We start from the raw sequence: 12,382 nt of genomic DNA on the forward strand, positions 1-12,382 counted from the left end.
TTGGAAAAAACTAACTTTTAAGGCCTATATGGAAAAAAAAACCTCTGAGAAAAACGTCGCTATAAAATAGTATATCAGTGTCACTATATAGCGACACTTAAAAGTCGCTATATAGCGACGTTTATAAAGGTTGCTATATAGCGAATTTTGGCAATCATCGCTATATAACGACGCTTTACGAAACCCGCTTTTCATACCAACGATTAACACTAAGCGGGCGCTAAACGTCGGTACGTAAATATCGCAATAGGATCCATGTGTAGTAGTGAAAGACCTAAATTTTGATTAGTAATCTATTTATCATTAGAATTTGGGATGGAAAGTTTAAATTAAGGTGGTTTTATATTCAATTATTTTATAGGCGAAGGTAAACATATTTACACACAAGTGCTCATTAGTGGAATGAATAGCCCATTAAGGTGCCAAGTCCAAGTAGTACTAGTAGTGAAATGAATAACCCATTAGGATGCCAAGTCAAAGTCTTACTATACTAGGAATTAAAAACATTTGGGTGGGACCAAACAAAGCTCATACGCATAGGCAACTCACTGCTGGAATGGATTGCATGACACAAAGGTGCCACGTTTGGGTCAAGTGAAAACATTTGGTGGTGCTAGTGTGTGTGGCGCGGGGGGGGGGGGAGAAGGGGGGGGAAATGAAACCTATAGTTTCTACATATTATGGGTAGGTTTGCCATGTGTTTAAAGATGCGCACACCATAGGAAAAGGTGCCATAATTACAAATCATTGCAAATATCTAGAGATTCAATCAGAAAGTTTGCCACATGTTACAAGATTTCAAGTCATCAAAAGGCGCATTAATGCATACCCCACTCTCTTCCTATCCCAAAATTTTTCTACTTTTTGCCCATGGTTTTGTTTCCATATGAAGCTAGAACTTGTCCATGGCCATCTTTAGAAACCCCCACTAACTAAATGCACATGTTGGCAAGCATGTGTGTAGTTATGCATGCTGACACATTTGCATGTTTATATGACTACAAGCATCTTGGTATAGCAAGATGTTGATAGATTATACGTTGGTTATTAAAGGGAATACAATGAGGTTATGACAGGAAATACAATGCAACAAAGAGGAAATAAAAAGTGCTACTTGTTCCTTTGAATTGTTATTTTGTTCTTGGATAGGCCTTTCCCACACATTAGTTGGAAGAATACAAATCAATGTAAATGGTAAATCTTTCTTATTATATATTTATTTTTCCTATAACTCAACCCACATGCCTTTGTTGATATCCTCCCAACCGAAATGTGTAGGCCTCCAAGAGAGAGATCAGATATTCACCTACTAAGAGAACAAGGGGATTCACCACTCTAGAAGCATAATGACACCAAAAAGTTGCTGAATTGTAAAAATTAAAGACTTGGCACAACCTTGATACAAATATGACCCAATTATCAATTGGACAATGATAATGTAATGCCTTCACATTTGGAGGGACTCAAATGAATTTCAAATAGAAAGATATTTGTTGTCATTACTTCCAACTCCAACCAAAAGGTCTAGGGCAAGAACCACATTTTCTCCCATTTGGATCATGGCCTAATGACCCTATGAACTAGCATTGGGATCTTCTTCTCTAGGAATTGGAAGTGAGAATGATGACATGTGTCCTTGTGCCACCTACTAAACACATGAAGTGATGAGTGTATCCTCTTGCTCAAGAACGGATGGAAATGAGACAAAATTACTATTGAATATGGATGGGATCGCCTTTTCCCATTCCCTTCCTATTTCCTCAAATTTGCTAAGACTTAGTTGAGACTCCTCTACTTACGAGAACGTAATTGTCCCCATAGCACAAACTCATTGGCTACAATGCCATTTTTAGATCTCGTTCTACTATAATCGTAAGGAGTATCTCTACAGTTATTTATATAATCAGACATGACGATTCTTTAGCAGCTAGATCAAAAGAAGAGTTGCAAGGGTGTACTTATAAATATTCACAACAGTAAAAGATGTTTTGAGCTCACCATGTGAAAAGACTCAAGTCAATAATAACTCCTGAGATGGAGATGACATGTATTTGATCGACAATACAGCCGGCATCACAGAACCACGAAATTCCATTACAAGACTCTGTTTAGAATCGTTAATTTCGTTAATTTCGCATAGTGGAGCAACGATATACAAGTACAGAATCAGACTCTCAAAATTGAGTACGGCATGGACGTTTTCAGCAAGGATAAGACTCCAGTAAAATGTATCGCTTATGCCCAACCTTCAGCGAGTTATCCGACAAAAGTAGGTTGTGGAAAGCCAGTTTACCATATACATGGGTATAGTACAAATGACCGAAGACATGAGCTTCAAAAGGCAATATAATTGATCATGCCAGCCGTGCCAGGAAGCTGCATAACCTTCAACAGCCGAAAGAGCAATGCTACTGCTCGTCCAAGTGCCCGTTTCAGGAGACACACGTACAGGTCCAAACTGCATGCTGGGAGACGCCATGACCCCCTGAAATGTAGCTCGGCCTAGGAATGCACTCCCCACGGCACTCGGGGCATTCATTGTGACACTGTGGAGGCCTGGATCCCGGTTGCCCTTGGTCCTTCGACTGTGTTGAAATCATGATTCTGTGACGGAAGGCCCATTCCTGAACAGATAGAACAGGACATTAGAACAAAGAAAACTCGGCATTGCAGAAACAAGAAACGGCCTTTATCTAGACGCGAGCGTCCATTGGTACTTGACATGCGTTCTTTAAAGCTATCAAACTCCCAAGTCGGCCCTTTCAAAGATACGGTATAAGGACCTCGCAATAGCACTTGCAGAGGCCTTTGCGCGTCTAAGGGACTCAATATATTGAGCACACTTCGCAGAATTCAAGACTTTTCAGCGGCATTACTTTTCACCTCCTTTCCGTCAAGGCATAGACTCGATACTGTAAGTTCCTCTCGAAGGGTTTACCGACAGCACTCGTAGGGGAGATCCGCTGCAACCCCACACCTTAGAGCTGCGAAGTACGCGCCAAGGCATCATACTAACGAGCGATGTTGCTTGGAAATAAAACGTGTACCGTTTGGTCGATTGTCCAGATAAGTTTTGAATCATGGCAGTAAGTTCGGCAAAGCCTTTCTCATATCAGCCAGTGCGAAAAGACTGCACAATTATATACAGTCATCTGTTATCACTGTTTATCTGATTGGATGGCAGTAACGTTGCAGGAAGCGATATACGTTTGCTCCTAGGAGCATCCGGAAGCAAACGCACGAAGGTAACGATCAGCACAGCAACACACAGGATTAAAGCTTATGGCTTCAACGTGCGATCGACGAAATGCCTGCTCTGCAATGCGGCAAAAATACGTGGTCGCTTTCACTTGTGGCAAGGCTACAGCTTTCGCCATACGGATTACCAAGATAGCTTTCAATCAAAACACAACACATTTATAAAAAAAAAAGACGTCTCAAACTGGGCGTAGCGTTGATCTAAACGCGCCAAAGCGCGAATATATTGTGTAGGACGGCAGTATTTCCCTTGGGTTCTCTTTACATTCTTACAGTTGAACCAAACGATTACCTCTACAAGTGCATCGTTTCCGTAACGCTCCCTTCGTGAAAACGCTGCAAATCAGAGCCAAATGTAAGTCACTCTGTTTCACTCTCTCTCTCTCCCTCCTATCACCCACGAACGTGCACACGCACCCACGGGTTTACAGCAGAGGCCAGGTGTCATAGGCTGAGGCACGATGCAAGGCGGCCTTCCCCCAGCTGGAAAATCACCAAGACAACAGCTATTCCCAAAAGAACCCACTTGAGAAGAGCCCGATTTGCAACCGAATTTTTCATAGCACTGTAAGTTGTTTTTTCACTTAAAAAATCGACGTGATAAGACAGGCAGGAGGTTGCGTTTTCCTTTTGGGAAGTTAAACGAATATAATGCAAAGAAAGGAAAGTGAAGAAAGCAAGCACCGACTGCATGGGAGAGCCAAGCCCGAGCGGGAAAAGACAAGGGCAGAAGAAGCAACAGGAGCAAGAGGAGCAAGGGAAGCAGAGGGCGAAAGGCAGCCATGGATGATGAGGCGAAGGAAAGATGTAGTTACTGTTAGAGGGGGTGGGTGCTAAAGGAAGAGGAAGAAGAGCAGGACTGATGAGAGAAGCTTGACAGAAGAGATGGCTGTAGCCTGTCTATGTCTGGCTGCGCAAAACGATGAGCTTACCCATACATCAGTAGAACACTACAATCGTTGGGAATTGCGTCCATCTCCATCTCCATCTATGATTATAGCACTGCCCTCGTTGGGAATACCGTGTCATGGACTCCATGGGTTCTTTCTAGCAGTAAAAGATCGTTAGTCTATCTAGCTGTTTCCACGCAGGGCAAAAAGCCCCATTTGAATTGCCGCGTTCACATCTCTTTAGTTCCCACGCTTGAGCATTCAGCTGGCGAAGGGAGCGAACCATGGTCATTTGGACCCAACAAAAATGCTTGGATCTCAAGGGAGCGAACGATGGTCATTTGGACCCAACAAAAATGCTTGGATCCAAATGGCCTCCTGGATGCAACTTCCGTTGAAGAAAGAGCCTCTGCCTTGTGAACCTCCCCATGCATAGCTCTGCCTGCGTCTGCAGTGGTCTGCACTGCTCCTCCCTGGTCCTGCAGCTGCAATGCAGCACCCGAATTCTTAGGCGTGGAAACACAAAATGGGGTGGCGCTTGGGAATCCCCACAGCCACCGGTGTCAGATGGAAAATCTCCCAGCAAGGGAAATGGCACTTTTTCCCCTGCATGGAAATAGCTAGTAAGTTGTCACATTATGGTGTGATGCTCCGTTCCCGCCAGTGCATGTGTGACACACAGTCGTTAGACGGGGTGGGGGAGAGTGTTCCCCCTAAGCACATGCGAGTAGCACCCTCTCTAGTTGGGCAGGAGATAAACGTCGTAAGGGGTGGTGATGATGCCGTGTCAGAGACTAAAGGTTCGAAATCAGAGAAAGGAGAATCGTCTGGTTCCCCTTCTTATGTGTGGGTCATGGTACACAAGGTGCACGCTAGCTTCTCATCATTAGAGACTAAGGAAGCCTCGAGGATGCTGCAAGCGGAGGTTGCACGATGAGCCAAAGAAGTGGACATAAAGTATTGGTTCGAATCTTGGGAAAAAGTTTCAACTTGAAGAAGAAATGTCAAAGATGGCACGGTTGTCTCCAGGTGGGGCCTATCTTTTCTTTATTGGATGAATTCCATCATTGACGAACTGCACCAGTCTCTCTCATATGAGTGTGATCTCCCCCTAGATGTGTATACCCATGAAATTTATTAGGAAAGGGTTCTTCCTCATTAGGTGTGTGTCGGAAGCCTTTCACAATGTCTTTTTAGGCGTTGCAGTCCTAGCTATCCCATGGAGCTCCTCCTCCATCGATGAGTTCTTGTATGACGATTGCCCTATCTGGGTGGAATTCCCCAATCTCCCCTCCTGGCTGGGAGACGTTCTTGAGAAGCTAGCATCTTCCCTTGGCAGAGTTCTTCTCATTGCAGCTTTGGCCACTACCAAGATCTCCCCTTGGCAGGAAGAGGGTATGGATCCTCTGGGATCATGCTCAACTGACCCCAGACTTCATAGAGGCTCATTTTTCTAGAGGTCTTATACTGGCACAACAAGCTAAGTTCATCTATTTTCCACATGCATGTTTTATTTTTGTAGGAAGACCGATCACTTTGCAAGGTCGTGTTTAAGAAAGTTGGCGAATACTACCTTGGCTCATTGGGAAGGGATTAAGCTTGACCCTTCGATCAAGTATGAATGGGAGACGTTTGCGAGTACACCAAATGATGTCCATGCTATCGCCCCTCCTCTACCCACAGAGCCAACGATTCTGTTAGAAAAGATGGCCTTTTTGTCGATTCATATGGAGGACTGGAAGATAGTGGGAAAGAAGGGGAATACCAAGGTCGCATCAGATGTCATGCAAGTCGATGATTGCCCCTTTGCGAGCAATGAGACTACTGAGTTGGTTAAAGAACAACCAAATGTGGCTGACAGGCAAGGTGAGGGCTCTTTGCAATAGTTTGTGGTGCATGAGTCGCAATCGCCTCTGCATGGTGATGTCAAAGAAGAGGAGTGGCATGACACTAATCATAAGAAGAGAATGCATGAAGAGAAGAAGGTGGAAGACCCGCAACAAGAGGAACCTACCTCAAATCCTAAAATGTCTGCAACTCGCAACCTCAACATTAGAATTAAGGAGGTGGAAAGGGCCGTGGGTGTGGCTAATGAAAATACATTCAATTTTTTTAAGGATGCTCGAAAGTCTACGACTGATTGAGATGCAAGGTGATAGAAGTAGAGATAGGCTATCTGTTATGTCATGGAATGTCGAGATCACTATCACTACTACACACGGATCCTATTCCGACCCTTAAGTAGTAACATTTAGCATGCGTGGGGCGCTAATCATCGATAACCAAAGCGGGATTCATTAAGTGTCGCTATATAGCAACTTTAGACAAATGTCGCTTTATAGTGATGTTTAAAGAGCGTCGCTATATAGCGACACTTATTAGACTTGTAAATGGTCGCTATATAGTGACACTTATTAGACTTGTGAATGGTCGCTATATAATGATAATGAGACAGTTTCCTATAACGACGTTTTACAGAGTGTTTTTTCCCATACTGACCTTAAAAGATAGTTTTTCCCAATGATATTTTTTTTTCCTTTTCATACATGTTTGAGCCTTTGAGAGAATAAAAGTACAAGAGCATGTACATCAAGCCTTTGAAGCTCATACATTCATGTCCAAGTTTGAGATGAAAAAAATCAATGAAAAGCATTTACATCAACAGCTTCATCCTGAGCAAGTCTAACATGCCAAACAAGTCTATCTCTAACTCTATACCGAGTTGATCTCCTATATCATCATCGTACTCTAGCATCCTACGTTCACCTAAGAGTACTTGATCATCTTCTTCAATAAAGTGTGGTGATTTTTGATGATCGTCATCTTCTTTCTTAATATCGTGATCTCTATATTCCTCCCGTACGATGTCATTATGTGCATCTTCCTCTTGTCTCATATTGTGATCTTCATCTTCTTCGCTAGATCCATCTAAATCAATTGGATCTGGCATTGGTAGTGGCATCTCCATATCCACATCTCTATCTTTAAAATTTTGCTTATTTCATGGTGCAACTTGGATCACGTATCACCATCTTGGATCAGAACGATCCAGATGAAAAACCACCTATATTAAAGATGGGTGCCAAATGCCATCAATTATATATATGAAATTATGCTTAAGTACATGTATCAATGGATCTTTAAAAACGAAAGCTTCGATTAATTAAATCGTTAGTATGCACTTGCTCACAATGCTCGGGAAGAACAAAAGTATCACTTTCATTGGTCCAAAGTTTGATGGAGTCTATTGCAAAAAAATCGCTACTGTCTTATCTCACTGTAACATGGGGACCGTTGTAAGTAGTTCTAAACCATTTTACATCAAAAATGAAAATACTAAATCGTGTGAAATCAATTTCATAGATTTCGCATATGGTTCCACAATAATCCAACTATGAGGAGAGAAGATTGGTATCTGAAGCACTTGCTTGGCTATCTTGTGTGAAGCTAGCCATGACTCCACAATCATACGTGACTCTAGTCTTTAAATCGATGCGTTCCATGCAAAAATGTTGTCCATATGACAATAAGGCACTGTACTTTTTGTACTGCAAAAGAGCATCATTAAAACAATAAAGATGCATCTATTTTATAGCATATATTGCCACAAATAATCACTTAATTATGTCAAGAGGTAAGAAACTTACATGCATCATACATCTATATGATAAGTCTCACTCGCGCTCGTTTATTGTCTCTCCATCGTGCTCGGCTTTACGTAGAGCTAGTTGTAGCCAATCAAGTGACATGTGAGTGGGGAGAAGGGCGAGATCCCATGGATATGGTTGCAATCGCCTATACATTACTCTGAATCTTGTCCTTGCATTTATTCTTTCTGCTTTGGCCACTTCATATCTCTCAATCCACTTCTGCATCTCCTTGCTATTGAGGATACAAAACTTATTGAATTTGTCCATTTGCTCTTCGCTCATCTTTCTTTCAATTCCTTTTCCTTAGGGAACCTCGCCAACGATGCGATTATCATCCTCGTTATGCCAAGCTTGTGGCATACTAGGATCCGTGGATGCAAGAAACTCTGTGATATATACTAATGACTCTTGCACAAGCCATCCCACTGCCATGCTTGCTTCTAGTCTTGCTCTTTGTCTTACAAATCCCTTCAAATTTTTCATGAATTGCTTGAGAAACAACATCCACTGACTATGAACGGTACCTGCTGCAATGGGGCCATCTCATCAACTATGTGCACAAGCAAGTACACTTGAGTTGTCATAATGCTCAAGGAAAAGTGCTTCTCAAGCAAGCATACGGCTTCGATGGATTCCACCCTAGCCTTCTCGATGCTCGATATGGAATTCTCTTTTTGAGATATCCACCTATGTCACATGCCCATGTAATATATTCATAATCAGTCTACAAATTATTCATATTAAATTATAGTAAGCATACCTCACAATACACATCTTAAATATAGCATTTCTAACATCTTCTTGTAAGCACTCTTTTATTGTAATTGGGAGGATGAACTATCAAAGCAACAAAGAAGTTATGTCAATAATATAACATAATCATAATTACACTAATGCATCACGATTATCGGTACACTAATCCTACAGCTTAGAATACCTATAAGACCTTATGCCAATCATGGGACTTCAGCCCACTAAGCTTATTGTCTTTTAAAAATGCTCCATTCAAGCAATGCATGTACCCTGTGGGTGTTTGAAAAGAGGCAATGTCCGCCTTAACCACTGCCTCCTCTCTCGTAGAGAGGATCCATGTTTTCGGGAGGATAACTTTTCCTGAAGCATGCACTTGGGGCCACAAATGAGACATTCTATTCATAGCACGCAAGTCTTCTCACACTCCTCTCAAGTCTTTGGAACCAACCAAGTGTGCCCAAATAGTAGCCCCCACATTCTTGAAGATATGCATGGGATCCAAGAGATGACTGATTTGTAACTGACCCCAATAAGGAAGCTCGTGAAAGATCGATAGCCTCTTCATACCACGAGGAGGTTCCTCTCCATTCGCCCTCCACGCCTGAATCCAATCACTTGCCTTCAAATATGGTGGTGCTAGCTGACCTCCACGCGTGAGATGGTCCAGCGGAAGGTATCGAGGATGACCTTCATAAACATTTTTCCTCATATGTTTTGAGTATCGTGCAAGCGATTTCAAATCCGGTCCACAAATAGGACAAGCTTGGTACCCACTTGTAACAAGTCTTACACGTGTGCATGAATGTGTTAGTATAAGACATGCGTGTGAAAGAGAGTTATAAAATCATAATCCTATATTATATATGTAAAGACACAACCACGTACTTGCACACTCTCCATATCCTAGGTAGTCATGCATGGTCCACATTAAGATACCCCTGACCAAAATATCATTGGTATGTCTAGGAGCTCTGGAAATATCAAAGACCTGTACTTCTCTCCATAAGCTCTGTAACTCCTCTATCAAAGCTGCCATATACACGTTCATATTTTTGGCCTTGTACTTCCTTAGCACAGGTAGTGCAAGCATGAGGTGTCCCTTCTTTATTGTTAGCCATGGTGGGATATTGTAATTTACCAAGACTATGGGCCATGTCGACCAAGATGTCGAGCGTAACCCAAAAGGATTCATGCCATCCATGGCAAGTCCAAGATGCAGGTTGCGTCGCTCCCTTGCAAAGTCCCGCCATTGATTGTCTATGTGCCTCCAAGCTGCACAATCTGTGGGAATCCTCAATGTGTCATTAGTGGACCAATGAGATGCATGCCAGGTCATCAACTCTGGTACATGGATTTGCATCAGAACATGTGCTATATTCTTGCAGTGATGGGAAAGTGTCTCAAGACCTTTATCGATATCTGCTCAACCTGCAAGTCATCTCTATATCATTGTTCCCCACACTTCGGACAACTAGCCAAATCTCCATGCTCACGATGAAAGAGAATACATTCATTACAGCAAGCATGGATGGTATCATAATCCATACCCACCGTTGTTAGCATCTTCTTTGCTTCATCTCTTGATGTGGGCATGGTATTTGGTGCAGGAAACATCTTCTGGAGCAACCTATCACAATTCAAACATACATAGACTTAGAATAATGATGATTCTCAAATATACATGATGATTCTCACCTCTCTTTTCCCCTCTTTCAAAGCAACAAAGAAGTCATGTCACTAATCCTATAGCTTAGAATACCTATAAGACATTTAGTAAGCTTAGAATCCTATAGCCTGACATTGAGCAAACATTTATAGACTCCTGTATTCTTTGAATTAGAGTGACAGAAGTCTGTATCTGTTTGCTCAATGGTAAGCTATTGAAGCTTCACATGGGGAAGAAAAGAGAAGAAAAGAGAGGAGAAAAAAGAGAGAAAAAGAGAGGAAAAAAAGGAGAAAAGAGAGGAGAAAAAAGACAGAAAAAGAGAGGAGATAAGAGGGAAAAAGAGAGAAAGTGAAAAGAGAAAAAGTGGGGATAAAAGAGAAAAAAAGAGAAGGAAAGAGAGGAGAAAAGAGAGGGAAATAGAGGAAAAGAGAGGAGAAAAAAGAGAGAAAAAGAGAGGAGATGAGAGAGAAAAAGAGAGGAGAAAAGAGACAAAAAGAGAGGATAGAAGAGAGTCATAATTCAAACATACATAGGCTTCGAATAATGATGATTCTCAAACATACATGATGATTCTCAAAACAAACAATATCCAAATAATGAGTCAAATTAATGTAGGAGCTAACCTCATTAAGGTCGAGACACTTGTATCTGACCACCCATACTTTGCTTACAGATTCAAGATTGAGAGACAAGCTCGTAGTTTAGACATCCCAGCACCCTTGTACAACTGTGTTAATTATAACTCTCGCATATTCACCTCACACTCTAACATCACGTGTACATGTGATGTAGTGCCCCTAAAAATAGAATCCATCTCATCATCATCTGGCACATCCGGGAGGAGTCCGGGAGACTATAGTCTTGCTCAAAGTGTGAAGGTATATATACACCCTCGCCACTCTTCTCATCTTGTCTCAAGATTTTGTGTAAATATAAGATCTTGTCTCAAGGTTTCATGTCATAATGGTATCCAATATTGATTACGAACTCAAATAGCATTGACTTACCGATGATCCATCACCATGTGCAACACCAACGGTGGGTACTGGTTCGGGTTCCTCCCCATATATCTGCAAGTGGCGCATGACAATACGACGTTGATGTCATACTTCTCGCTTGCAATGAGTGCAATGAGAATACAATCTCTCTGTAAGCCACTCTATGCTCCCGGGTGTTGGTGCATCATCTGATGAGCTTCCACTCGTCCCTTCCATCTACACACTTCCAAAATTACAACATGAGCTACAAGGAAATCTATTAAGATCCAAAAAATAGCCACCTATGAGCTCCTTTTTTCTCTTCTGACAATAAGTGCCCTGAAGCGTCGCTATATAGCGACACTTCGCCCTGTTTCGTCACTATATAGCGATGCTTTTTGGATATAAACATCGCTATATAGTGACTGACCAATGTCATTATATAGCGACATTGGGAGCTTAAACCTGAAACCTCGTGCGATGCCGTCTTTCACATCTCTATTGTGGGAAAAGCAAAAATCTCTCCTCCCACCTTATATTCGACGACCTCACTTTCCTCCTTTCTATTCCCCACTCCTCACCCCTACCCAGCCCCTCTCCCAATACTTATGCTCCCTCTCCACCCTTCTCCGTCTCTGCTTGTGTGAAAGGAAGTTTTTCAAGAAGGTGAGTCTCTTTAAACAATGTAGGTTGATTTTTTATGAGATTTTGTTTTGTGAGTGTTGAAGCATGTTTCTCCTTGTATTGCTAAGGCTATGTTCTAATTGACATGCTTGATTTTGAGAGGTTAAGGACAAAAAATGAGATTTAGTGAAAGAAAGAAGACTCACCTCTTCTCTTTTTGGTATTTCTCTTCCTCCTCTTTCTTCTTGTTTGTCGGCTTATGATTTCTCCTTTTTTTAGGCTTATGCTTGTCTCCTCAATCCAATCCCTTTGAGAAGTTGCTTCTTCAAACTCCTCCTTCCTCTAACTAGTTATCTGAAAATGGTATGTTTCCTCTCTTTTATAGGGCCAGTCCACGAAACATCGAGCATGACTTTTCTAGGGAAGAAAGTGCTTCCTCTTCTTTTCTTTTGTTATTTTTATTATTTGCATTGGCGTGCAGCTAGTGTCTTATGCGCTAGCTGCAGTGATGGACGTAGGAACCCTCTCTTCCCCTCTCTTCTCTTAGTCCCTCTTCTTCCCCTC

At 42.0% G+C, this 12,382-nt stretch overlaps 1 protein-coding gene across 1 annotated transcript; it reads right to left on the bottom strand.

Moving 5' to 3' along the window:
• Positions 1-2,432: 2,432 nt before the first annotated feature.
• LOC147894467 (uncharacterized) lies at positions 2,433-4,042 on the bottom strand. Its single transcript, XM_087385316.1, has 4 exons — positions 3,943-4,042; positions 3,532-3,594; positions 3,270-3,394; positions 2,433-2,624 (listed from the first exon to the last, which is right to left on the bottom strand). The coding sequence occupies exons 1-4, from the start codon at positions 4,040-4,042 to the stop codon at positions 2,433-2,435; spliced, it is 480 nt and encodes a 159-aa protein (XP_087241442.1).
• Between the last annotated feature and the right edge of the window lie 8,340 nt (positions 4,043-12,382).

This window comes from Dipteris shenzhenensis, chromosome 14 (assembly GCF_047967505.1).
Source record: "Dipteris shenzhenensis isolate YYH24624 ecotype China chromosome 14, Dip_SZ_1.0, whole genome shotgun sequence".
NCBI classification, from domain to species: Eukaryota; Viridiplantae; Streptophyta; class Polypodiopsida; order Gleicheniales; family Dipteridaceae; genus Dipteris; species Dipteris shenzhenensis.